This window comes from Palaemon carinicauda, chromosome 28 (genome assembly GCF_036898095.1).
Source record: "Palaemon carinicauda isolate YSFRI2023 chromosome 28, ASM3689809v2, whole genome shotgun sequence".
Lineage (NCBI taxonomy): Eukaryota > Metazoa > Arthropoda > Malacostraca > Decapoda > Palaemonidae > Palaemon > Palaemon carinicauda.
In genome coordinates, this window is record NC_090752.1 from 59,310,730 (window position 1) to 59,333,540 (window position 22,811).

Here is a 22,811-nt window from a genome sequence, read left to right on the forward strand (position 1 = left end):
AGTGGTTGGTGTGGTGGAGGAAGAGGAGGTTGTGGATGAGGAGGTGGTGGTAGTGGGTGTCGTTGAAGTCGTTGTAGTGGTTGGTGTGGTGGAGGAAGAGGAGGTTGTGGATGAGGAGGTGGTGGTAGTGGGTGTCGTTGAAGTCGTTGTAGTGGTTGGTGTGGTGGAGGAAGAGGAGGTTGTGGATGAGGAGGTGGTGGTAGTGGGTGTCGTTGAAGTCGTTGTAGTGGTTGGTGTGGTGGAGGAAGAGGAGGTTGTGGATGAGGAGGTGGTGGTAGTGGGTGTCGTTGAAGTCGTTGTAGTGGTTGGTGTGGTGGAGGAAGAGGAGGTTGTGGATGAGGAGGTGGTGGTAGTGGGTGTCGTTGAAGTCGTTGTAGTGGTTGGTGTGGTGGAGGAAGAGGAGGTTGTGGATGAGGAGGTGGTGGTAGTGGGTGTCGTTGAAGTCGTTGTTGTGGTTGGTGTGGTGGAGGAAGAGGAGGTTGTGGATGAGGAGGTGGTGGTAGTGGGTGTCGTTGAAGTCGTTGTAGTGGTTGGTGTGGTGGAGGAAGAGGAGGTTGTGGATGAGGAGGTGGTGGTAGTGGGTGTCGTTGAAGTCGTTGTAGTGGTTGGTGTGGTGGAGGAAGAGGAGGTTGTGGATGAGGAGGTGGTGGTAGTGGGTGTCGTTGAAGTAGTTGTTGTGGTTGGTGTGGTGGAGGAAGAGGAGGTTGTGGATGAGGAGGTGGTGGTAGTGGGTGTCGTTGAAGTCGTTGTAGTGGTTGGTGTGGTGGAGGAAGAGGAGGTTGTGGATGAGGAGGTGGTGGTAGTGGGTGTCGTTGAAGTCGTTGTAGTGGTTGGTGTGGTGGAGGAAGAGGAGGTTGTGGATGAGGAGGTGGTGGTAGTGGGTGTCGTTGAAGTCGTTGTAGTGGTTGGTGTGGTGGAGGAAGAGGAGGTTGTGGATGAGGAGGTGGTGGTAGTGGGTGTCGTTGAAGTCGTTGTTGTGGTTGGTGTGGTGGAGGAAGAGGAGGTTGTGGATGAGGAGGTGGTGGTAGTGGGTGTCGTTGAAGTCGTTGTTGTGGTTGGTGTGGTGGAGGAAGAGGAGGTTGTGGATGAGGAGGTGGTGGTAGTGGGTGTCGTTGAAGTCGTTGTAGTGGTTGGTGTGGTGGAGGAAGAGGAGGTTGTGGATGAGGAGGTGGTGGTAGTGGGTGTCGTTGAAGTCGTTGTTGTGGTTGGTGTGGTGGAGGAAGAGGAGGTTGTGGATGAGGAGGTGGTGGTAGTGGGTGTCGTTGAAGTCGTTGTAGTGGTTGGTGTGGTGGAGGAAGAGGAGGTTGTGGATGAGGAGGTGGTGGTAGTGGGTGTCGTTGAAGTCGTTGTAGTGGTTGGTGTGGTGGAGGAAGAGGAGGTTGTGGATGAGGAGGTGGTGGTAGTGGGTGTCGTTGAAGTCGTTGTAGTGGTTGGTGTGGTGGAGGAAGAGGAGGTTGTGGATGAGGAGGTGGTGGTAGTGGGTGTCGTTGAAGTCGTTGTAGTGGTTGGTGTGGTGGAGGAAGAGGAGGTTGTGGATGAGGAGGTGGTGGTAGTGGGTGTCGTTGAAGTCGTTGTAGTGGTTGGTGTGGTGGAGGAGGAGGAGGTTGTGGATGAGGAGGTGGTGGTGGTGGGTGTCGTTGAAGTCGTTGTAGTGGTTGGTGTGGTGGAGGAGGAGGAGGTTGTGGATGAGGAGGTGGTGGTAGTGGGTGTCGTTGAAGTAGTTGTAGTGGTTGGTGTGGTGGAGGAGGAGGAGGTTGTGGATGAGGAGGTGGTGGTGGTGGGTGTCGTTGAAGTAGTTGTAGTGGTTGGTGTGGTGGAGGAGGAGGAGGTTGTGGATGAGGAGGTGGTGGTGGTGGGTGTCGTTGAAGTAGTTGTAGTGGTTGGTGTGGTGGAGGAGGAGGAGGTTGTGGATGAGGAGGTGGTGGTGGTGGGTGTCGTTGAAGTCGTTGTAGTGGTTGGTGTGGTGGAGGAAGAGGAGGTTGTGGATGAGGAGGTGGTGGTGGTGGGTGTCGTTGAAGTCGTTGTAGTGGTTGGTGTGGTGGAGGATGAGGAGGAGGTTGTGGATGAGGAGGTGGTGGTAGTGGGTGTCGTTGAAGTCGTTGTAGTGGTTGGTGTGGTGGAGGAGGAGGAGGTTGTGGATGAGGAGGTGGTGGTAGTGGGTGTCGTTGAAGTAGTTGTAGTGGTTGGTGTGGTGGAGGAGGAGGAGGTTGTGGATGAGGAGGTGGTGGTGGTGGGTGTCGTTGAAGTAGTTGTAGTGGTTGGTGTGGTGGAGGAGGAGGAGGTTGTGGATGAGGAGGTGGTGGTGGTGGGTGTCGTTGAAGTAGTTGTAGTGGTTGGTGTGGTGGAGGAGGAGGAGGTTGTGGATGAGGAGGTGGTGGTGGTGGGTGTCGTTGAAGTAGTTGTAGTGGTTGGTGTGGTGGAGGAGGAGGAGGTTGTGGATGAGGAGGTGGTGGTGGTGGTGGGTGTCGTTGAAGTAGTTGTAGTGGTTGGTGTGGTGGAGGAAGAGGAGGTTGTGGATGAGGAGGTGGTGGTGGTGGTGGGTGTCGTTGAAGTAGTTGTAGTGGTTGGTGTGGTGGAGGAAGAGGAGGTTGTGGATGAGGAGGTGGTGGTGGTGGGTGTCGTTGAAGTAGTTGTAGTGGTTGGTGTGGTGGAGGAAGAGGAGGTTGTGGATGAGGAGGTGGTGGTGGTGGGTGTCGTTGAAGTAGTTGTAGTGGTTGGTGTGGTGGAGGAAGAGGAGGTTGTGGATGAGGAGGTGGTGGTGGTGGGTGTCGTTGAAGTAGTTGTAGTGGTTGGTGTGGTGGAGGAAGAGGAGGTTGTGGATGAGGAGGTGGTGGTGGTGGGTGTCGTTGAAGTAGTTGTAGTGGTTGGTGTGGTGGAGGAAGAGGAGGTTGTGGATGAGGAGGTGGTGGTGGTGGGTGTCGTTGAAGTAGTTGTAGTGGTTGGTGTGGTGGAGGAAGAGGAGGTTGTGGATGAGGAGGTGGTGGTGGTGGGTGTCGTTGAAGTAGTTGTAGTGGTTGGTGTGGTGGAGGAAGAGGAGGTTGTGGATGAGGAGGTGGTGGTGGTGGGTGTCGTTGAAGTAGTTGTAGTGGTTGGTGTGGTGGAGGAAGAGGAGGTTGTGGATGAGGAGGTGGTGGTGGTGGGTGTCGTTGAAGTAGTTGTAGTGGTTGGTGTGGTGGAGGAAGAGGAGGTTGTGGATGAGGAGGTGGTGGTGGTGGGTGTCGTTGAAGTAGTTGTAGTGGTTGGTGTGGTGGAGGAAGAGGAGGTTGTGGATGAGGAGGTGGTGGTGGTGGGTGTGGTTGAAGTAGTTGTAGTGGTTGGTGTGGTGGAGGAAGAGGAGGTTGTGGATGAGGAGGTGGTGGTAGTGGGTGTCGTTGAAGTAGTTGTAGTGGTTGGTGTGGTGGAGGAAGAGGAGGTTGTGGATGAGGAGGTGGTGGTAGTGGGTGTCGTTGAAGTAGTTGTAGTGGTTGGTGTGGTGGAGGAAGAGGAGGTTGTGGATGAGGAGGTGGTGGTAGTGGGTGTCGTTGAAGTAGTTGTAGTGGTTGGTGTGGTGGAGGAAGAGGAGGTTGTGGATGAGGAGGTGGTGGTAGTGGGTGTCGTTGAAGTAGTTGTAGTGGTTGGTGTGGTGGAGGAAGAGGAGGTTGTGGATGAGGAGGTGGTGGTAGTGGGTGTCGTTGAAGTAGTTGTAGTGGTTGGTGTGGTGGAGGAAGAGGAGGTTGTGGATGAGGAGGTGGTGGTAGTGGGTGTCGTTGAAGTAGTTGTAGTGGTTGGTGTGGTGGAGGAAGAGGAGGTTGTGGATGAGGAGGTGGTGGTAGTGGGTGTCGTTGAAGTCGTTGTAGTGGTTGGTGTGGTGGAGGAAGAGGAGGTTGTGGATGAGGAGGTGGTGGTAGTGGGTGTCGTTGAAGTCGTTGTTGTGGTTGGTGTGGTGGAGGAAGAGGAGGTTGTGGATGAGGAGGTGGTGGTAGTGGGTGTCGTTGAAGTCGTTGTAGTGGTTGGTGTGGTGGAGGAAGAGGAGGTTGTGGATGAGGAGGTGGTGGTAGTGGGTGTCGTTGAAGTCGTTGTAGTGGTTGGTGTGGTGGAGGAAGAGGAGGTTGTGGATGAGGAGGTGGTGGTAGTGGGTGTCGTTGAAGTCGTTGTAGTGGTTGGTGTGGTGGAGGAAGAGGAGGTTGTGGATGAGGAGGTGGTGGTAGTGGGTGTCGTTGAAGTCGTTGTAGTGGTTGGTGTGGTGGAGGAAGAGGAGGTTGTGGATGAGGAGGTGGTGGTAGTGGGTGTCGTTGAAGTCGTTGTAGTGGTTGGTGTGGTGGAGGAAGAGGAGGTTGTGGATGAGGAGGTGGTGGTAGTGGGTGTCGTTGAAGTCGTTGTAGTGGTTGGTGTGGTGGAGGAAGAGGAGGTTGTGGATGAGGAGGTGGTGGTAGTGGGTGTCGTTGAAGTCGTTGTAGTGGTTGGTGTGGTGGAGGAAGAGGAGGTTGTGGATGAGGAGGTGGTGGTAGTGGGTGTCGTTGAAGTCGTTGTAGTGGTTGGTGTGGTGGAGGAAGAGGAGGTTGTGGATGAGGAGGTGGTGGTAGTGGGTGTCGTTGAAGTAGTTGTAGTGGTTGGTGTGGTGGAGGAAGAGGAGGTTGTGGATGAGGAGGTGGTGGTAGTGGGTGTCGTTGAAGTAGTTGTAGTGGTTGGTGTGGTGGAGGAAGAGGAGGTTGTGGATGAGGAGGTGGTGGTAGTGGGTGTCGTTGAAGTAGTTGTAGTGGTTGGTGTGGTGGAGGAAGAGGAGGTTGTGGATGAGGAGGTGGTGGTAGTGGGTGTCGTTGAAGTAGTTGTAGTGGTTGGTGTGGTGGAGGAGGAGGAGGTTGTGGATGAGGAGGTGGTGGTGGTGGGTGTCGTTGAAGTAGTTGTGTGGTTGGTGTGGTGGAGGAAGAGGAGGTTGTGGATGAGGAGGTGGTGGTGGTGGGTGTCGTTGAAGTAGTTGTAGTGGTTGGTGTGGTGGAGGAAGAGGAGGTTGTGGATGAGGAGGTGGTGGTGGTGGGTGTCGTTGAAGTAGTTGTAGTGGTTGGTGTGGTGGAGGAAGAGGAGGTTGTGGATGAGGAGGTGGTGGTGGTGGGTGTCGTTGAAGTAGTTGTAGTGGTTGGTGTGGTGGAGGAAGAGGAGGTTGTGGATGAGGAGGTGGTGGTGGTGGGTGTCGTTGAAGTAGTTGTAGTGGTTGGTGTGGTGGAGGAAGAGGAGGTTGTGGATGAGGAGGTGGTGGTGGTGGGTGTCGTTGAAGTAGTTGTAGTGGTTGGTGTGGTGGAGGAAGAGGAGGTTGTGGATGAGGAGGTGGTGGTGGTGGGTGTCGTTGAAGTAGTTGTAGTGGTTGGTGTGGTGGAGGAAGAGGAGGTTGTGGATGAGGAGGTGGTGGTGGTGGGTGTCGTTGAAGTAGTTGTAGTGGTTGGTGTGGTGGAGGAAGAGGAGGTTGTGGATGAGGAGGTGGTGGTGGTGGGTGTCGTTGAAGTAGTTGTAGTGGTTGGTGTGGTGGAGGAAGAGGAGGTTGTGGATGAGGAGGTGGTGGTGGTGGGTGTCGTTGAAGTAGTTGTAGTGGTTGGTGTGGTGGAGGAAGAGGAGGTTGTGGATGAGGAGGTGGTGGTAGTGGGTGTCGTTGAAGTAGTTGTAGTGGTTGGTGTGGTGGAGGAAGAGGAGGTTGTGGATGAGGAGGTGGTGGTAGTGGGTGTCGTTGAAGTAGTTGTAGTGGTTGGTGTGGTGGAGGAAGAGGAGGTTGTGGATGAGGAGGTGGTGGTAGTGGGTGTCGTTGAAGTAGTTGTAGTGGTTGGTGTGGTGGAGGAAGAGGAGGTTGTGGATGAGGAGGTGGTGGTAGTGGGTGTCGTTGAAGTAGTTGTAGTGGTTGGTGTGGTGGAGGAAGAGGAGGTTGTGGATGAGGAGGTGGTGGTAGTGGGTGTCGTTGAAGTAGTTGTTGTGGTTGGTGTGGTGGAGGAAGAGGAGGTTGTGGATGAGGAGGTGGTGGTAGTGGGTGTCGTTGAAGTAGTTGTTGTGGTTGGTGTGGTGGAGGAAGAGGAGGTTGTGGATGAGGAGGTGGTGGTAGTGGGTGTCGTTGAAGTAGTTGTTGTGGTTGGTGTGGTGGAGGAAGAGGACGTTGTGGATGAGGAGGTGGTGGTAGTGGGTGTCGTTGAAGTAGTTGTTGTGGTTGGTGTGGTGGAGGAAGAGGACGTTGTGGATGAGGAGGTGGTGGTAGTGGGTGTCGTTGAAGTCGTTGTTGTGGTTGGTGTGGTGGAGGAAGAGGAGGTTGTGGATGAGGAGGTGGTGGTAGTGGGTGTCGTTGAAGTCGTTGTTGTGGTTGGTGTGGTGGAGGAAGAGGAGGTTGTGGATGAGGAGGTGGTGGTAGTGGGTGTCGTTGAAGTCGTTGTTGTGGTTGGTGTGGTGGAGGAAGAGGAGGTTGTGGATGAGGAGGTGGTGGTAGTGGGTGTCGTTGAAGTCGTTGTTGTGGTTGGTGTGGTGGAGGAAGAGGAGGTTGTGGATGAGGAGGTGGTGGTAGTGGGTGTCGTTGAAGTCGTTGTTGTGGTTGGTGTGGTGGAGGAAGAGGAGGTTGTGGATGAGGAGGTGGTGGTAGTGGGTGTCGTTGAAGTCGTTGTTGTGGTTGGTGTGGTGGAGGAAGAGGAGGTTGTGGATGAGGAGGTGGTGGTAGTGGGTGTCGTTGAAGTCGTTGTTGTGGTTGGTGTGGTGGAGGAAGAGGAGGTTGTGGATGAGGAGGTGGTGGTAGTGGGTGTCGTTGAAGTCGTTGTTGTGGTTGGTGTGGTGGAGGAAGAGGAGGTTGTGGATGAGGAGGTGGTGGTAGTGGGTGTCGTTGAAGTCGTTGTTGTGGTTGGTGTGGTGGAGGAAGAGGAGGTTGTGGATGAGGAGGTGGTGGTAGTGGGTGTCGTTGAAGTCGTTGTTGTGGTTGGTGTGGTGGAGGAAGAGGAGGTTGTGGATGAGGAGGTGGTGGTAGTGGGTGTCGTTGAAGTCGTTGTTGTGGTTGGTGTGGTGGAGGAAGAGGAGGTTGTGGATGAGGAGGTGGTGGTAGTGGGTGTCGTTGAAGTCGTTGTTGTGGTTGGTGTGGTGGAGGAAGAGGAGGTTGTGGATGAGGAGGTGGTGGTAGTGGGTGTCGTTGAAGTCGTTGTTGTGGTTGGTGTGGTGGAGGAAGAGGAGGTTGTGGATGAGGAGGTGGTGGTAGTGGGTGTCGTTGAAGTCGTTGTTGTGGTTGGTGTGGTGGAGGAAGAGGAGGTTGTGGATGAGGAGGTGGTGGTAGTGGGTGTCGTTGAAGTCGTTGTTGTGGTTGGTGTGGTGGAGGAAGAGGAGGTTGTGGATGAGGAGGTGGTGGTAGTGGGTGTCGTTGAAGTCGTTGTTGTGGTTGGTGTGGTGGAGGAAGAGGAGGTTGTGGATGAGGAGGTGGTGGTAGTGGGTGTCGTTGAAGTCGTTGTTGTGGTTGGTGTGGTGGAGGAAGAGGAGGTTGTGGATGAGGAGGTGGTGGTAGTGGGTGTCGTTGAAGTCGTTGTTGTGGTTGGTGTGGTGGAGGAAGAGGAGGTTGTGGATGAGGAGGTGGTGGTAGTGGGTGTCGTTGAAGTCGTTGTTGTGGTTGGTGTGGTGGAGGAAGAGGAGGTTGTGGATGAGGAGGTGGTGGTAGTGGGTGTCGTTGAAGTCGTTGTTGTGGTTGGTGTGGTGGAGGAAGAGGAGGTTGTGGATGAGGAGGTGGTGGTAGTGGGTGTCGTTGAAGTCGTTGTTGTGGTTGGTGTGGTGGAGGAAGAGGAGGTTGTGGATGAGGAGGTGGTGGTAGTGGGTGTCGTTGAAGTCGTTGTTGTGGTTGGTGTGGTGGAGGAAGAGGACGTTGTGGATGAGGAGGTGGTGGTAGTGGGTGTCGTTGAAGTCGTTGTTGTGGTTGGTGTGGTGGAGGAAGAGGACGTTGTGGATGAGGAGGTGGTGGTAGTGGGTGTCGTTGAAGTCGTTGTAGTGGTTGGTGTGGTGGAGGAAGAGGACGTTGTGGATGAGGAGGTGGTGGTAGTGGGTGTCGTTGAAGTCGTTGTTGTGGTTGGTGTGGTGGAGGAAGAGGACGTTGTGGATGAGGAGGTGGTGGTAGTGGGTGTCGTTGAAGTCGTTGTAGTGGTTGGTGTGGTGGAGGAAGAGGAGGTTGTGGATGAGGAGGTGGTGGTAGTGGGTGTCGTTGAAGTAGTTGTAGTGGTTGGTGTGGTGGAGGAAGAGGAGGTTGTGGATGAGGAGGTGGTGGTAGTGGGTGTCGTTGAAGTAGTTGTAGTGGTTGGTGTGGTGGAGGACGAGGAGGTTGTGGATGAGGAGGTGGTGGTAGTGGGTGTCGTTGAAGTAGTTGTAGTGGTTGGTGTGGTGGAGGACGAGGAGGTTGTGGATGAGGAGGTGGTGGTAGTGGGTGTCGTTGAAGTAGTTGTAGTGGTTGGTGTGGTGGAGGACGAGGAGGTTGTGGATGAGGAGGTGGTGGTAGTGGGTGTCGTTGAAGTAGTTGTAGTGGTTGGTGTGGTGGAGGACGAGGAGGTTGTGGATGAGGAGGTGGTGGTAGTGGGTGTCGTTGAAGTAGTTGTAGTGGTTGGTGTGGTGGAGGACGAGGAGGTTGTGGATGAGGAGGTGGTGGTAGTGGGTGTCGTTGAAGTAGTTGTAGTGGTTGGTGTGGTGGAGGAAGAGGAGGTTGTGGATGAGGAGGTGGTGGTAGTGGGTGTCGTTGAAGTAGTTGTAGTGGTTGGTGTGGTGGAGGAAGAGGAGGTTGTGGATGAGGAGGTGGTGGTAGTGGGTGTCGTTGAAGTAGTTGTAGTGGTTGGTGTGGTGGAGGAAGAGGAGGTTGTGGATGAGGAGGTGGTGGTAGTGGGTGTCGTTGAAGTAGTTGTAGTGGTTGGTGTGGTGGAGGAAGAGGAGGTTGTGGATGAGGAGGTGGTGGTAGTGGGTGTCGTTGAAGTCGTTGTAGTGGTTGGTGTGGTGGAGGAGAGGAGGTTGTGGATGAGGAGGTGGTGGTAGTGGGTGTCGTTGAAGTAGTTGTAGTGGTTGGTGTGGTGGAGGAACGAGGAGGTTGTGGATGAGGAGGTGGTGGTAGTGGGTGTCGTTGAAGTAGTTGTAGTGGTTGGTGTGGTGGAGGAAGAGGAGGTTGTGGATGAGGAGGTGGTGGTAGTGGGTGTCGTTGAAGTCGTTGTAGTGGTTGGTGTGGTGGAGGAAGAGGAGGTTGTGGATGAGGAGGTGGTGGTAGTGGGTGTCGTTGAAGTAGTTGTAGTGGTTGGTGTGGTGGAGGAAGAGGAGGTTGTGGATGAGGAGGTGGTGGTAGTGGGTGTCGTTGAAGTAGTTGTAGTGGTTGGTGTGGTGGAGGAAGAGGAGGTTGTGGATGAGGAGGTGGTGGTAGTGGGTGTCGTTGAAGTAGTTGTAGTGGTTGGTGTGGTGGAGGAAGAGGAGGTTGTGGATGAGGAGGTGGTGGTAGTGGGTGTCGTTGAAGTCGTTGTAGTGGTTGGTGTGGTGGAGGACGAGGAGGTTGTGGATGAGGAGGTGGTGGTAGTGGGTGTCGTTGAAGTAGTTGTAGTGGTTGGTGTGGTGGAGGAAGAGGACGTTGTGGATGAGGAGGTGGTGGTAGTGGGTGTCGTTGAAGTAGTTGTAGTGGTTGGTGTGGAGGAGGACGAGGAGGTTGTGGATGAGGAGGTGGTGGTAGTGGGTGTCGTTGAAGTCGTTGTAGTGGTTGGTGTGGAGGAGGAAGAGGACGTTGTGGATGAGGAGGTGGTGGTAGTGGGTGTCGTTGAAGTCGTTGTAGTGGTTGGTGTGGTGGAGGAAGAGGACGTTGTGGATGAGGAGGTGGTGGTAGTGGGTGTCGTTGAAGTCGTTGTAGTGGTTGGTGTGGTGGAGGAAGAGGACGTTGTGGATGAGGAGGTGGTGGTAGTGGGGTCGTTGAAGTCGTTGTAGTGGTTGGTGTGGTGGAGGAAGAGGACGTTGTGGATGAGGAGGTGGTGGTAGTGGGGGTCGTTGAAGTAGTTGTAGTGGTTGGTGTGGTGGAGGAAGAGGACGTTGTGGATGAGGAGGTGGTGGTAGTGGGTGTCGTTGAAGTAGTTGTAGTGGTTGGTGTGGTGGAGGACGAGGACGTTGTGGATGAGGAGGTGGTGGTAGTGGGTGTCGTTGAAGTAGTTGTAGTGGTTGGTGTGGTGGAGGACGAGGAGGTTGTGGATGAGGAGGTGGTGGTAGTGGGTGTCGTTGAAGTAGTTGTAGTGGTTGGTGTGGTGGAGGACGAGGAGGTTGTGGATGAGGAGGTGGTGGTAGTGGGTGTCGTTGAAGTAGTTGTAGTGGTTGGTGTGGTGGAGGACGAGGAGGTTGTGGATGAGGAGGTGGTGGTAGTGGGTGTCGTTGAAGTAGTTGTAGTGGTTGGTGTGGTGGAGGACGAGGAGGTTGTGGATGAGGAGGTGGTGGTAGTGGGTGTCGTTGAAGTAGTTGTAGTGGTTGGTGTGGTGGAGGACGAGGAGGTTGTGGATGAGGAGGTGGTGGTAGTGGGTGTCGTTGAAGTAGTTGTAGTGGTTGGTGTGGTGGAGGACGAGGAGGTTGTGGATGAGGAGGTGGTGGTAGTGGGTGTCGTTGAAGTAGTTGTAGTGGTTGGTGTGGTGGAGGACGAGGAGGTTGTGGATGAGGAGGTGGTGGTAGTGGGTGTCGTTGAAGTAGTTGTAGTGGTTGGTGTGGTGGAGGACGAGGAGGTTGTGGATGAGGAGGTGGTGGTAGTGGGTGTCGTTGAAGTAGTTGTAGTGGTTGGTGTGGTGGAGGACGAGGAGGTTGTGGATGAGGAGGTGGTGGTAGTGGGTGTCGTTGAAGTAGTTGTAGTGGTTGGTGTGGTGGAGGACGAGGAGGTTGTGGATGAGGAGGTGGTGGTAGTGGGTGTCGTTGAAGTAGTTGTAGTGGTTGGTGTGGTGGAGGAAGAGGAGGTTGTGGATGAGGAGGTGGTGGTAGTGGGTGTCGTTGAAGTAGTTGTAGTGGTTGGTGTGGTGGAGGAAGAGGAGGTTGTGGATGAGGAGGTGGTGGTAGTGGGTGTCGTTGAAGTAGTTGTAGTGGTTGGTGTGGTGGAGGAAGAGGAGGTTGTGGATGAGGAGGTGGTGGTAGTGGGTGTCGTTGAAGTAGTTGTAGTGGTTGGTGTGGTGGAGGAAGAGGAGGTTGTGGATGAGGAGGTGGTGGTAGTGGGTGTCGTTGAAGTAGTTGTAGTGGTTGGTGTGGTGGAGGAAGAGGAGGTTGTGGATGAGGAGGTGGTGGTAGTGGGTGTCGTTGAAGTAGTTGTAGTGGTTGGTGTGGTGGAGGAAGAGGAGGTTGTGGATGAGGAGGTGGTGGTAGTGGGTGTCGTTGAAGTAGTTGTAGAGGTTGGTGTGGTGGAGGAAGAGGAGGTTGTGGATGAGGAGGTGGTGGTAGTGGGTGTCGTTGAAGTAGTTGTAGTGGTTGGTGTGGTGGAGGAAGAGGACGTTGTGGATGAGGAGGTGGTGGTAGTTGGTGTCGTTGAAGTAGTTGTAGTGGTTGGTGTGGTGGAGGAAGAGGACGTTGTGGATGAGGAGGTGGTTGTAGTGGGTGTCGTTGAAGTAGTTGTAGAGGTTGGTGTGGTGGAGGAAGAGGACGTTGTGGATGAGGAGGTGGTTGTCGTTGGGGTCGTTGAAGTAGTTGTAGAGGTGGGTGTGGTGGAGGAAGAGGAGGTTGTGGATGAGGAGGTGGTGGTAGTTGGGGTTGATGTGGAAGTGGTGTTTGGTGTCGTTGAAATAGTGGGTTGGGTGGTTGAGGATGTCGTTGTAATTGGCTCACAGAGGCAATCAAATGTTGTTGTCGTTGTGGAGGTTTGAATGGGTGAGGTAAGGGTTGTGGGTTGGGTTGTTGATGATGTTGTTGTAATTGGCTCGCAGAGGCAATCAAATGTTGTTGTAGTTGTTTCTATGGTTGTTGAGGTTTCGCTGGAAATAAACAAGAAGGACTTGTTAATTGATTGACGAATTATCCTGGAATTCTGGATGAGTGATTACCAGATTTTTTCCATATATCATTTTTTCCCTTAGAAAAGTCTGAACTCTCACTCTGTTGTTGTTGATGTTTGAACAGGGATTGTAGCTGATGATGATGTTGATGGTGTTGTAGTTGTTACTAGTTCACAAAGGCAGTCATAAACCGCTGTCGTGGTTCCTATTGTAGTTGATGACGGTATAATGGCTGTTGTGGTTGTTGTAGTTGTTGAAGAGGAGGTTGATGACCTGGTTAAGGAGTGCAGTTAATTATTTAACCTATCCATTTATTTATTCTTTGGTTTGGGTTTCCACCTTTTCCAAGTTGATAATGGTGTCTCTTTATATAGAGAATGGGATATTAAATATGCTAACGTATTTTGCAAAAAAGAAAAAAAAAAAAACTATCAATATTTCTTTCTTTAGGTAAAGGAAGGCAAATGTATCATTATACTCATTGAATTCTTATGGCACTGTCATAATGGAAGAGGTTGCCACTCTTGGCTATGCATTTCTCAGCTAACAACATTTAATTTTCCCTGGTCAAGATAGATGTGAGGAAATTCATCCAATCTGATTTCTATTGGAACGTGAGTCTTACCTATCCACCTGATTGACTGAGACCAAAATTTGGCTAGGGAGGCTATTCAGTGCTATAACGCAACCAACGGACAATTACCTACTTGCTGGAAAAGAGTATAGAGAGAAAGGAAGGAAGGAAGGATGGATGCCAGAATGGAGGTAAACTAGAAAGATATAAGAAGGTACAGCTAGGGACCGGAGGACACACGAAAAGGCTTCGGTAATAAAGTACATTTCAGTATGGGAGGTTTGTGCAGTTAAATTCAATAGTCCTCGAAACTCAACAGACAATTAACTTCACGGTGTAGGGATGAGCTTAGGCTCCAAGATTCTTGGGCAGGATGTGTTGTACTATGCTAGCTGCATTTTCAGATTTATTTCAGAAGCATGTCTTCTGGAACTATTTAACTTTTATAAGGATACCTTAGCTTTTATGGTTTGGAATTGATTTTCCGTTTATTCTTTATTTATAACAAACGATATTGACGTCAATGATTTTCGATGTCAGGATACCGGAAAACTCAAAATCAATCAATGGTCGCCGCAAGTGTTGGCAGACTTTTTAACTCGACTGTAAAATTTGATCATTGCCAATACCAGTTGCCAGCTTTTCCCTTTCATTGTGAGGGCTAATGAATGACAACAGAAATGAAACATTGGTGCTTTCATTTCCAAACTGGTAAACCTGCTTTCAGGACTGCTTATAGACACTCTTTTGTTACGGTCAGTTACGGCGTGTGTCCTCAAAGCCCTGTCCACACGATCGAGCATGCCCGACGGGCAAACAGTGATACCAGACCAAAATAGTTATTAAGACTGAGGGTTACTGACATCAGAAGCAGGAAAACCACAGACAGGGATCTGGCATCATATAGTGTTGCCAGATCCCTGCCTTTAGTTTTCCCGCTTCTGACGTCATCAACCCTTATTTTCACTAACTATTGTGGCCTGGTATCACTGTTTGCCCGTCGGGCATGCACGACCATGTGGACAGGGCTTAAGAAGCCGCCAGAAAGCACACCAAAGGTAAGGACGTCCCTGGCGGTGTCTGGCGCGGTCCCCCAAACTAAGTTAATGACAACCACCGTATTAACCCGACTTAAGTGAAAATGTTCTGGCCCAGTTTTCACAAAGATTTATCGGTGATTCTTATTCAATAATAATTTTAGATAACAATAATGAAGAGGCAAAATCTGTCTGGACTGGATAAAGGATAACTTTCCTTGCTTTAGTGAAGTTTTTGACTTAACATCAGTTTCATAGAGATTAGATTTTTAGTTTACAGAGAATATGATCATTAACATTGATTGTCTTCAAAACTGTCCAATATGAAAACATATTTTTTTTATTAACTTCTATGAAGCATTTCGATTTCATTTCAATTTTCGGTTAACATGAACAAATATTGGACTAAGCCTTTCGTTTGTGAAGCGTGTTCTCTACTTAATTTCAATACTTTTATAAAAATCTGATCAGGTGAATTCAACACTTTGATAAATAACTTTCGCCACAGTTTACAGTTAGAAATTTCAAGTAAAAAATTCCAATTCTGGCTGTTACAAAAGGCATCGGATATAAAGGAAATTAGAGGAGAACAATCAATCCACATCAGCGGTAAATTCGTCTTCACTAACAAATCAATAATTGCTTCTCAATTCTGAAACTACTAGCACTATTGCTATTACTACTACTGTTCCTGCAACTGCTGCTATTACATTACATATTTTGATTTAGAGTAAAAACGTAATTTTAAACTGTAGAATGCATTTTATTTTACTGTTATGAAACCAAGTTTCTGTTTTTGGAGGGGTTTTTATACCTACTATTTATAGAAGATAAATGGATGGAGAGTTAGAAAATCTTTAGAACCTCCTCTATATGGAACAAAGTAAATTCGTCTTCACTACTATAATTTCTTCTCAATTCTGAAACACATCGGTACTCAACTCACGTGGTGACACAGTTTTCCAACTCAACGAAGGTAATGTCAGCTGACCATCCTGTTTTGAAACTCGAAGAGGACTTGAAGAACAAGACCATCTCGTTCTGAACGGAAGTGAACGTATCTCCGCTGGAAATCTCAGTCCCGCAGTACCTGTGGACACAGAACGGGATATGAACGTGTATTAGATTTGCAAGTAGACGCTTAAGCTCACTCCTGCAGTACCTGTGGACACAGAACGCAATATGAACGTGTATTAGATTTGCAAGTAGAAGCTTAAGCAAAGAAGGATACAGAGCAGTCACATCAGCATATGAACATTCCTGGGGTCACATATACAAGCATATGTAAAGTCGTCAACATACATATTACAAAAAATTACTTCATTAAGCGCATTTATAATGGATAAAAAGTGGTCATCTATTACACTTATTCTTACAAAAGATTTACTCATCTAATATTTATGAATTATGAAAACAATAAGAATTTAAAACAACATCAAGTAAAAAAGAAAAATGATCTCATCAGACCACAAGGAAGTTAAGTAAAATGGCAAGGTTAGTTTGGAATGACTAAGATACTTGAGAAATCATTATGAGACCATCTCCATAATAATTTTTAGGACCAAACCAAGGAGAAGACAGAGAGAAACCAGGAATTTTAGGTTTTAGTGAAAAAAAAGGCAGTAGCAGAAGTCGTAAAGTTTTAGGCAAGTTGTGAATTTAGTCAGGATGTCTTTTGCAGTTTGGAAATGAGGAAAAGAGTAAGAAACGATGGTAATTATGCATTGATACATGTTTGCGCTTACTGAAAGCACTTCATTGGTGATATGAACAGTGGTCAGCCAACCTCATTTCCAATAAACTTAAGAATATTAATGGTCTGAGGGTGGGTGGCTGTATTGTCATCCAGGGGGAGGAGGTTCCTCAGGCAAAAAGTATGCCGCCTTCCAGGTCAAGTCAGTATGAATCACCTGAACTACCCCTATCACTCTGGAATAAGGTCAAACATAGTGACTAGACTCTTTCTCGACCTATTTGACTTGAGAAGTGCAGGGGGTGTTACCTTAGTTACCTTAACAAGTGCAAAACATTTCCAGGTCGGTTCTTACCAAGTTCCGTCGAGCATATTATCGGTGCGAATTTCCAGTCCGTCGTACCAGCATATATCAACGGTCTCCCCTTCCCGGATGTAATGTGGCGTCCGCATGTAAGTGTCGAAGGCTGTGAAGTTGGCTACCACTTGGGAGCATTCTGGGGCCTTGATCCACTTGGTGAACTTCAGACCTATGACGTCAGAGAGAATCAGGTGAGGTGTTCTCTGCCAGGTTTGGAGAGATATCTGATCTAGATTTAGGATGAAGATGTAGGTGACTACATACTATGTTTTGCAAAGGTATGAAATTTGTTTTGCAATGGTAAAACCCATTGGGTAACATCTGGTGAAGTATCGTTCATATAGTGGTATGATATCTATTTACGCCTTTCATTAAATTTTCATTAAAGGAAAGTTGCTTAAATGAAAATATTAAGCTCCCACGCTGTATTGGCAAATGAACGGCTATAACACATCCAGAGTTAAAAAGCACTTGCAAGATAAAGGAAGTGACTGGCTATTCTTACCGAGAGAGAGCGTGACTGGCCAGTGAGGGTTCAAGTCTTATTGGGAAAGAGTGCGAGCCTTGTGGGGAGGGAGTGTGAGTCTTGCCGGGAGAGGATGCAAGTCGTGCAGGAAGGGGAAGCGAATCTTACAGGGAGAGGGTACGAGTCTTATCGAGATAGGGTTCGAGTCTTCCTGGGAGGGGGTGCGAATCTTGCTGGGAGAGGATGCAAGTCTTACTGGGAGAGTGTGTGTCTTACCAAGCAAGTTTGTGATTCTAATTGGGTAAGGGTGCGAGTTACCAGGAGAGAGTGCAAGTTTTACCATGAGAAGGTGTGAGTCTTACCAAGAGAAGGTGCGAATCTTACCAGGGGAGAGTGCAAGTTGTACCAGGAGAGGGAGATAGTTGTACCAAGAGAAGGTGCAAATCTTACCAAGAGAAGGTGAGAGTCTTATCAAGAGAAGGTGCAAGTCTTATCAAGGGAGGGTGCGAGTCTTACCAAGAGAAGGAGCGAGTCTTACCAGGAGAGGGTGCAAGTCGTACCAAGAGAAGGTGCAAGTCTTACCGGCTGGGTACTTCAAAGGATAATTCGGTGTCGTGATGGTTGTAGGTGACGTGATCTCCTCCGTGTAGGGCGAAAGGAGAGCCTCTGGAAAAAGGGAACCAGTCTATTCACTTTAACCGAGATGAAATTGCAGAACATCCCTAAAACCTTGTCAGTAGTTTCGGAATATCCCTAAAACCTTGCAAAGAGTTGCGGAATATATCTAAACTCTCAAAGGTGTTGAATATCTCAACATATTTCAGTTACGGTGCAACTTCTAGACTTGGCAAATTGAAAAGATAAATTGAGGTCTGCCATGACTCTTGTGGCGCCAACTGGCGAGAGAAATTTACTTTGTTTTTGCTCCCGCTAATTTTATTGTCAACGTTTATACCAATGTCGCCATTGCATTAGAACAATATCATTAAAGACGGAACATACTAAACATAATATTGCATGGAGTGCTGAAAATCGATTGATGGTTAATTTATTGCCAATCTGTACTTGAATCTTGTCCTCTCAAAAAGACAAAATATTCATAATCTATGTCATAAAAGTGGAAATAGTAATTTGTTGCTAATCTGTATATCACATCAATTGGCATAACAGTGAAATATTAATTCTGTTGTCAATCTTTATACTTTATTTACAATTGAAAGAAACGCAACGAAAATACACCAAGATGTATTTATTCAATTTGTACAAAACCTTACCATTGTAGGGAGTTGTGACAGTCTCACAGTTTGTTCCAGATGTCCCATCAGGGCAAACACACGAGCAGTCCTTGGCCAGGTAACCGTTATTCAAACAGGGGTCACTTGTACATGTCCCAGCAGCTATGAGTTTGGCTGAACAACCGTACATCTGGTTCACGAGGAGTTTGTCCATGTGTGAAAGACTGCTTGATTGTCCAATAAGGCCTTGGTACAAGGGGTTGTAAGTAGCGATAGTCATGTGCCCATTCAGCTGGTAGATCTGGGGACGAACTTCCATTGTCAGTTTTCACTATCACTCGTTAACACGGAAATTGTGGTTTTCACTGTCAATTAAAGGTTTAAAGGCCGCTCATGAATGGCAGGGACAAGGGACAGTGACATTGCCCTAGGGACTGAGTATATAAACATATGATCAGCGCCGAAGCCCCTCTTCACCCAAGCTAGGACCAAGGAAGGCAAGGCAATGGCTGCTGATGACACAGCAGATAGACCTATAGGCTCCCCCCCCCCCAAGCCCTTAAAGGCCGCTCATGAATGGCAAAGGCAAGGGACAGTGACATTGCCCTATCGAGTAGGACAATGCCCTAGGGACTGAGCATATAAACATATGATCAGTGCCGAAGCCCCTCTCCACCCAAGCTAGGACCAAGGAGGGCCAGGCAATGGCTGCTGATGACACGGCAGATAGACCTATAGGTTCCTCCCAAACCCTCCCCCATCCTTAGCCCACAAGGATGGTGAGGTTGCAGCGGCCAAAGGAACTAACGAGCCTGAGAGGGACTCGAACTCCAGTCTGGCAATCAAAGGATAATTCAAAGGACAATTTTTGTTATCTTACTAACTGCACGGTTTTAATTGTTGTCACATATATACTGCAAACAGTTAAGTATTCATTTTCATTATATACATATTGTAAACAGCTAAGTATTCATCCTCCTTATATACAAACAATAAACAGCTAAGTATTCATCCTCCTTATATACAAACAGTAAACAGCTAAGTATTCATCTTCCTTATATACATACTGTAAACAGCTAAGTATTCATTTTCATTACAGACATAATGTAAACTGCCAAGTATTCTTATTCATTGCAGACATACTGTAAACACCTAAATATTAATATTCATTACATATTATTATTATTATTATTATTATTATTATTATTATTAGCCAAGCTACAACCCTGGTTGGAAAAGCAAGATGCTATAAACCCAAGGGCTCCAATAGGGAAAAATAGCCCAGTGAGGAAAGGAAACAAGGAAATAAATAAATGATGAGAATAAATTAACAATAAATCATTCTAAAAACAGTAACAACGTCAAAACAGATATGTCCTATATAAACTATTAACGTCAAAAAACAGTTATGTCATATATAAACTATAAAAAGACTCATGTCAGCCTGGTCAACATAAAAACATTTGCTCCAACTTTGAACTTTTGAAGTTCTACTGATTCAACTACCCGATTAGGAAGATCATTCCACAACTTGGTAACAGCTGGAATATAACTACCAGAATACTGTGTAGTATTGAGCTTCATGATGGAGAAGGCCTGACTGTTAGAATTAACTGCCTGCCTAGTATTACGAACAGGATAGAATTGTCCAGGGAGATCTGAATGTAAAGGATGGTCAGAGATATGAAAAATCTTATGCAACATGCATAATGAACTAATTGAACGACGGTGCCAAAGATTAATATCTAGATCAGGAATAAGAAATTTAATAGACCGTAAATTTCTGTCCAACAAATTAAGATGAGAATCAGCAGCTAAAGAACAGACAGGAGAACAATACTCAAAACAAGGTAGAATGAAAGAATTAAAACACTTTTTCAGAATAGATTGATCACCGAAAATCTTTTATGATTTTCTCAATATGGCCTTTTTTTTTTTTTTTTTTTTTTTTTTTTTTGTGCAATTGAAGAAGACACAGACCTAATGTGTTTCTCAAAAGTAAATTTGCTGTCGAGAATCACACCTAAAATTTTAAAAGAGTCATACAAATTTAAAGAAGCATTATCAATACTGAGATCCGGATGTTGAGGAGCCACCGTCCTTAACCTACGTAGGCCTACAATCATACTTTGAGTTTTATTAGGATTCAACTTCATACCCCATAATTTGCACCATGCACCATACATACTGAGCATTAATTCTCAGTATGACTTAATCAGCTGATCATTAATTTTCAGGGTCACCTATCAACCATAAATAGTGGAGATCCAATATCAACCAAAACTGAAAGCTAGTTTAAAGTTTCAGGAATTCCATAAACTCCAAATGAGCTATTTAAAGAATTGAATTTCCCCTTATTTTTAGATATATTTTACTACATTCTTTCTTTTAATACATTTTACTATTATTATTATTATTATTACTTACTAAGCTACAACCCTAGTTGGGAAAGCAGTATGCTATAAGCCCAGGGGCTCCAACAGGGAAAATAGCTCAGTGCGGAAAGGAAAAAAGGAAAAATAAAATATTCTAAGAAGAGTAACAACAATAAATATCTCCTATATAAACTATAAAAACTTCAACAAAACAAGAGGAAGAGAAATAAGATAGGAGAGTGTGCTCGAGTGTACCCTCAAGCAAGAGAACTCTAACCCAAGACAGTGAAAGGCCATGGTACAGAGGCTATGGCACTACCCAAGACTAGAGAACAGTGGTTTGATTTTGGAGTGTCCTTAAAGGCAAAATTTCCTTTACTGACATAAATTTGTTATGATAATTTAGCGGCTTATTTTTCTTTATTTTTTTTTTATTTAAATAACTAATTTTGAGATATGCTACTCTTTCAGCATATTGCTATTAGCCTTCTACATGTTAATCTGTTCATTAGGATTTTATTCTTATGTCTACTTTATTAATGCGAAGATTTATTTGTTCCAATCTTTTCTGAGACACCGAATATAATGGAATTGTACAGGGAACACAGCTAACTAATATTCTATAGTCTGTGATCGAAAAAGCTAAGACGTCCATAAAAGAAAACGAAAAATTTAAAGAAAACGAAATTGCTAACTTTCCATCATTAACTCTCTTAAAAGCTATAAACTTCGCTTTCTCTGTTAAAACAGGTAATAAAATTAATACAATAGCCTTTCACAGCTGTTCAGCAATGAGAAGTAACTCTTCATATTTTCTAATAAATCATTCTGTAGATTGAAAGAAAGATAAAATTATAGTTAACAGAAAAAAAATAGTTTTTCCCGTAGAAAATAATGTGATTTCGCTGAAGTTAACCTTAACTTCAACAGCAAATACATCGAAAACCAGGTAGACTGCCTAAGAACGGGAATATTTTTTTTTCTTTTTTTATAGAAATCTAATGGTTTTTGCTCGCTTCGTTTGCAGAAAAAGGCGCACGCTAACCCCATTGATTATTATTTTTTAGATTATTAAGTTTTTATTTGCAGTGAAAATAAGTGCACTTTTAAAAGAAAACGGAAGCTTTTCTATAGGAAACATCTGTTTTTAGCAGAAAAGCTTTTTTCCGTCCATTACTATAATACAACCGAAAGAAATGAGAATACCCTTTCATAGCTGTGCATGATGGAGCTATAATCGTAAGGGACTCCGTAGCTGTTATCCGATTCCTTGAAAAAATTGTGCTTCTTCTCTGGGAGGACGTTGTCCGCGTTAATGTGTACATAAGAATCCCTGTCTGACCTAGTCTCCTCATGCCAGAGTCCTATAGCGTGGCCTAACTCGACCAGCAACGATCCTTTCTGCAAAAGGATGGGATACAATTAGTTTTTTGATTCGCCATTATACGATTGGTCATTTTGAAAACATGATTATCCTTAATGTATCATAGAGTTAAGACAATAACGAGGAAATGGGACTATTGAAGATTAAAAAAAAAGGACACTTTTTACCATATTTAAATGGTAATTAGAATCAACTATAACTACAAATAAAGAAATAAGATCTGGTATAATTTATAACCTGATAAGAGGACTGCAAAATTACCCATGCCAAAATGTACGATGAAAGGAGATTATTGCTCCACTTACATTTCTCTGGCACACTTTTGTGATGTAAACAGGCTGTCCGGAAGAGTCGGTCATCCCAACGTAGGAACTGCAGTTGACCTCGTGGATCTGGAACTGCAAATGGGCTCCGCTGTAGGTGGAGGGAACCTCCTCGAAGTTGAGACAGGTCGCGCTCTCCCACTCCTGCATCGCGGCCCACACTCTCGAGCGATCCACGAATCCTGAAATAATAATAATAATAATAATAATAATAATAATAATAATAATAATAATAATAATCCTTCCCTATATGATAAAAAGGAAGTGTCTGGTTATATATATATACTGTATATATATATATATATATATATATATATATATATATATATATATATATACTATATATATATATATATATATATATATATATATATATATATATATATATATATATATATATATATATATATATATATATATATATATATATATATATATATATATATATATATATATATATATATATATATATATATATATATATATATATATATATATATATATATATATGATATATATATATATATATATATATATATATATATATATATATATATATATATATGTATATATATATAAATACTGTACATTTCTTTCATGTCACACAGTGCAGCATTAACAAATGTATAATTATAGTCCATTTCTTTTAGCGAGGCATATTTGCACCGACTCGCAGCGGTGCCCTTATAGCTCGGAAAAGTTTCCTGATCGCTGATTGGTTGGACAAGATAATTCTAACCAATCAGCGACCAGGAAACTTTTCCGAGCTAAAAGGGCACCGCTGCGAGTCGGTGCAAATCTGCCTCGCTAAAAGAAATGGACTATAGGTGTAGTATCATGTAGTCCCATGTAGCGTATGAATAAAGGGCAGTCTCTATCTAGCACCCAAGCCATCAAGTCCTGTCTTTTAATCACTGCAACCTCTTGCATATTATATCATGGTGGCAGCGTGGTAACGCACCCCACGCCATTCCATCAACAAACCCGGACCATAGAGACACTTTACATACCTCTCCTGTCCGTAATAACTGAGAAGAGGACTCATAATCAGCCAGAGTTTATTACCAGGGGCTGCAGATGACGCCATTTTCACCCAACAGCAACCAGACAAAGACTGTCATACCGGCTCAGATAACAACCATACATAACTTATATCGTCAGGATATGGCATTGAATGGACATTAGTGCACCGTGATTACAGTGAGAATAGTGAAGAAAGTTGTGAATAGATTACTTACAAGTATTTTAGCCATTGTTATCTGCGCACTACTTCACAAAATGAGCCAAACAAAGACGTACATTCAGCAGTGTAAACAAAACTGAAAACCGTGCCAACTACCAGTGACAAATTTCCAAACTCTTATTATATGTCTCTCTTTGTGAACCGAAAACTATGTTATTAATCCAATCACTATCTATCTATTGTGTAA

At 46.1% G+C, this 22,811-nt stretch overlaps 1 protein-coding gene across 1 annotated transcript in view; it reads right to left on the reverse strand.

Moving 5' to 3' along the window:
- Positions 1–22,811, reverse strand: part of LOC137621833 (protein SpAN-like) — a 341,729-nt gene that overhangs the window by 19,048 nt on the left and 299,870 nt on the right. The window contains exons 6-13 of the mRNA XM_068352340.1: positions 21,364–21,563; positions 20,881–21,075; positions 17,339–17,600; positions 16,647–16,730; positions 15,593–15,767; positions 14,491–14,634; positions 12,033–12,206; positions 11,586–11,912 (exon numbers count right to left, since the gene is read on the reverse strand). Coding sequence (XP_068208441.1) covers positions 11,586–11,912; positions 12,033–12,206; positions 14,491–14,634; positions 15,593–15,767; positions 16,647–16,730; positions 17,339–17,600; positions 20,881–21,075; positions 21,364–21,563 — 1,561 coding nt within the window. The remainder of the gene's footprint in view (positions 1–11,585; positions 11,913–12,032; positions 12,207–14,490; positions 14,635–15,592; positions 15,768–16,646; positions 16,731–17,338; positions 17,601–20,880; positions 21,076–21,363; positions 21,564–22,811) is intronic.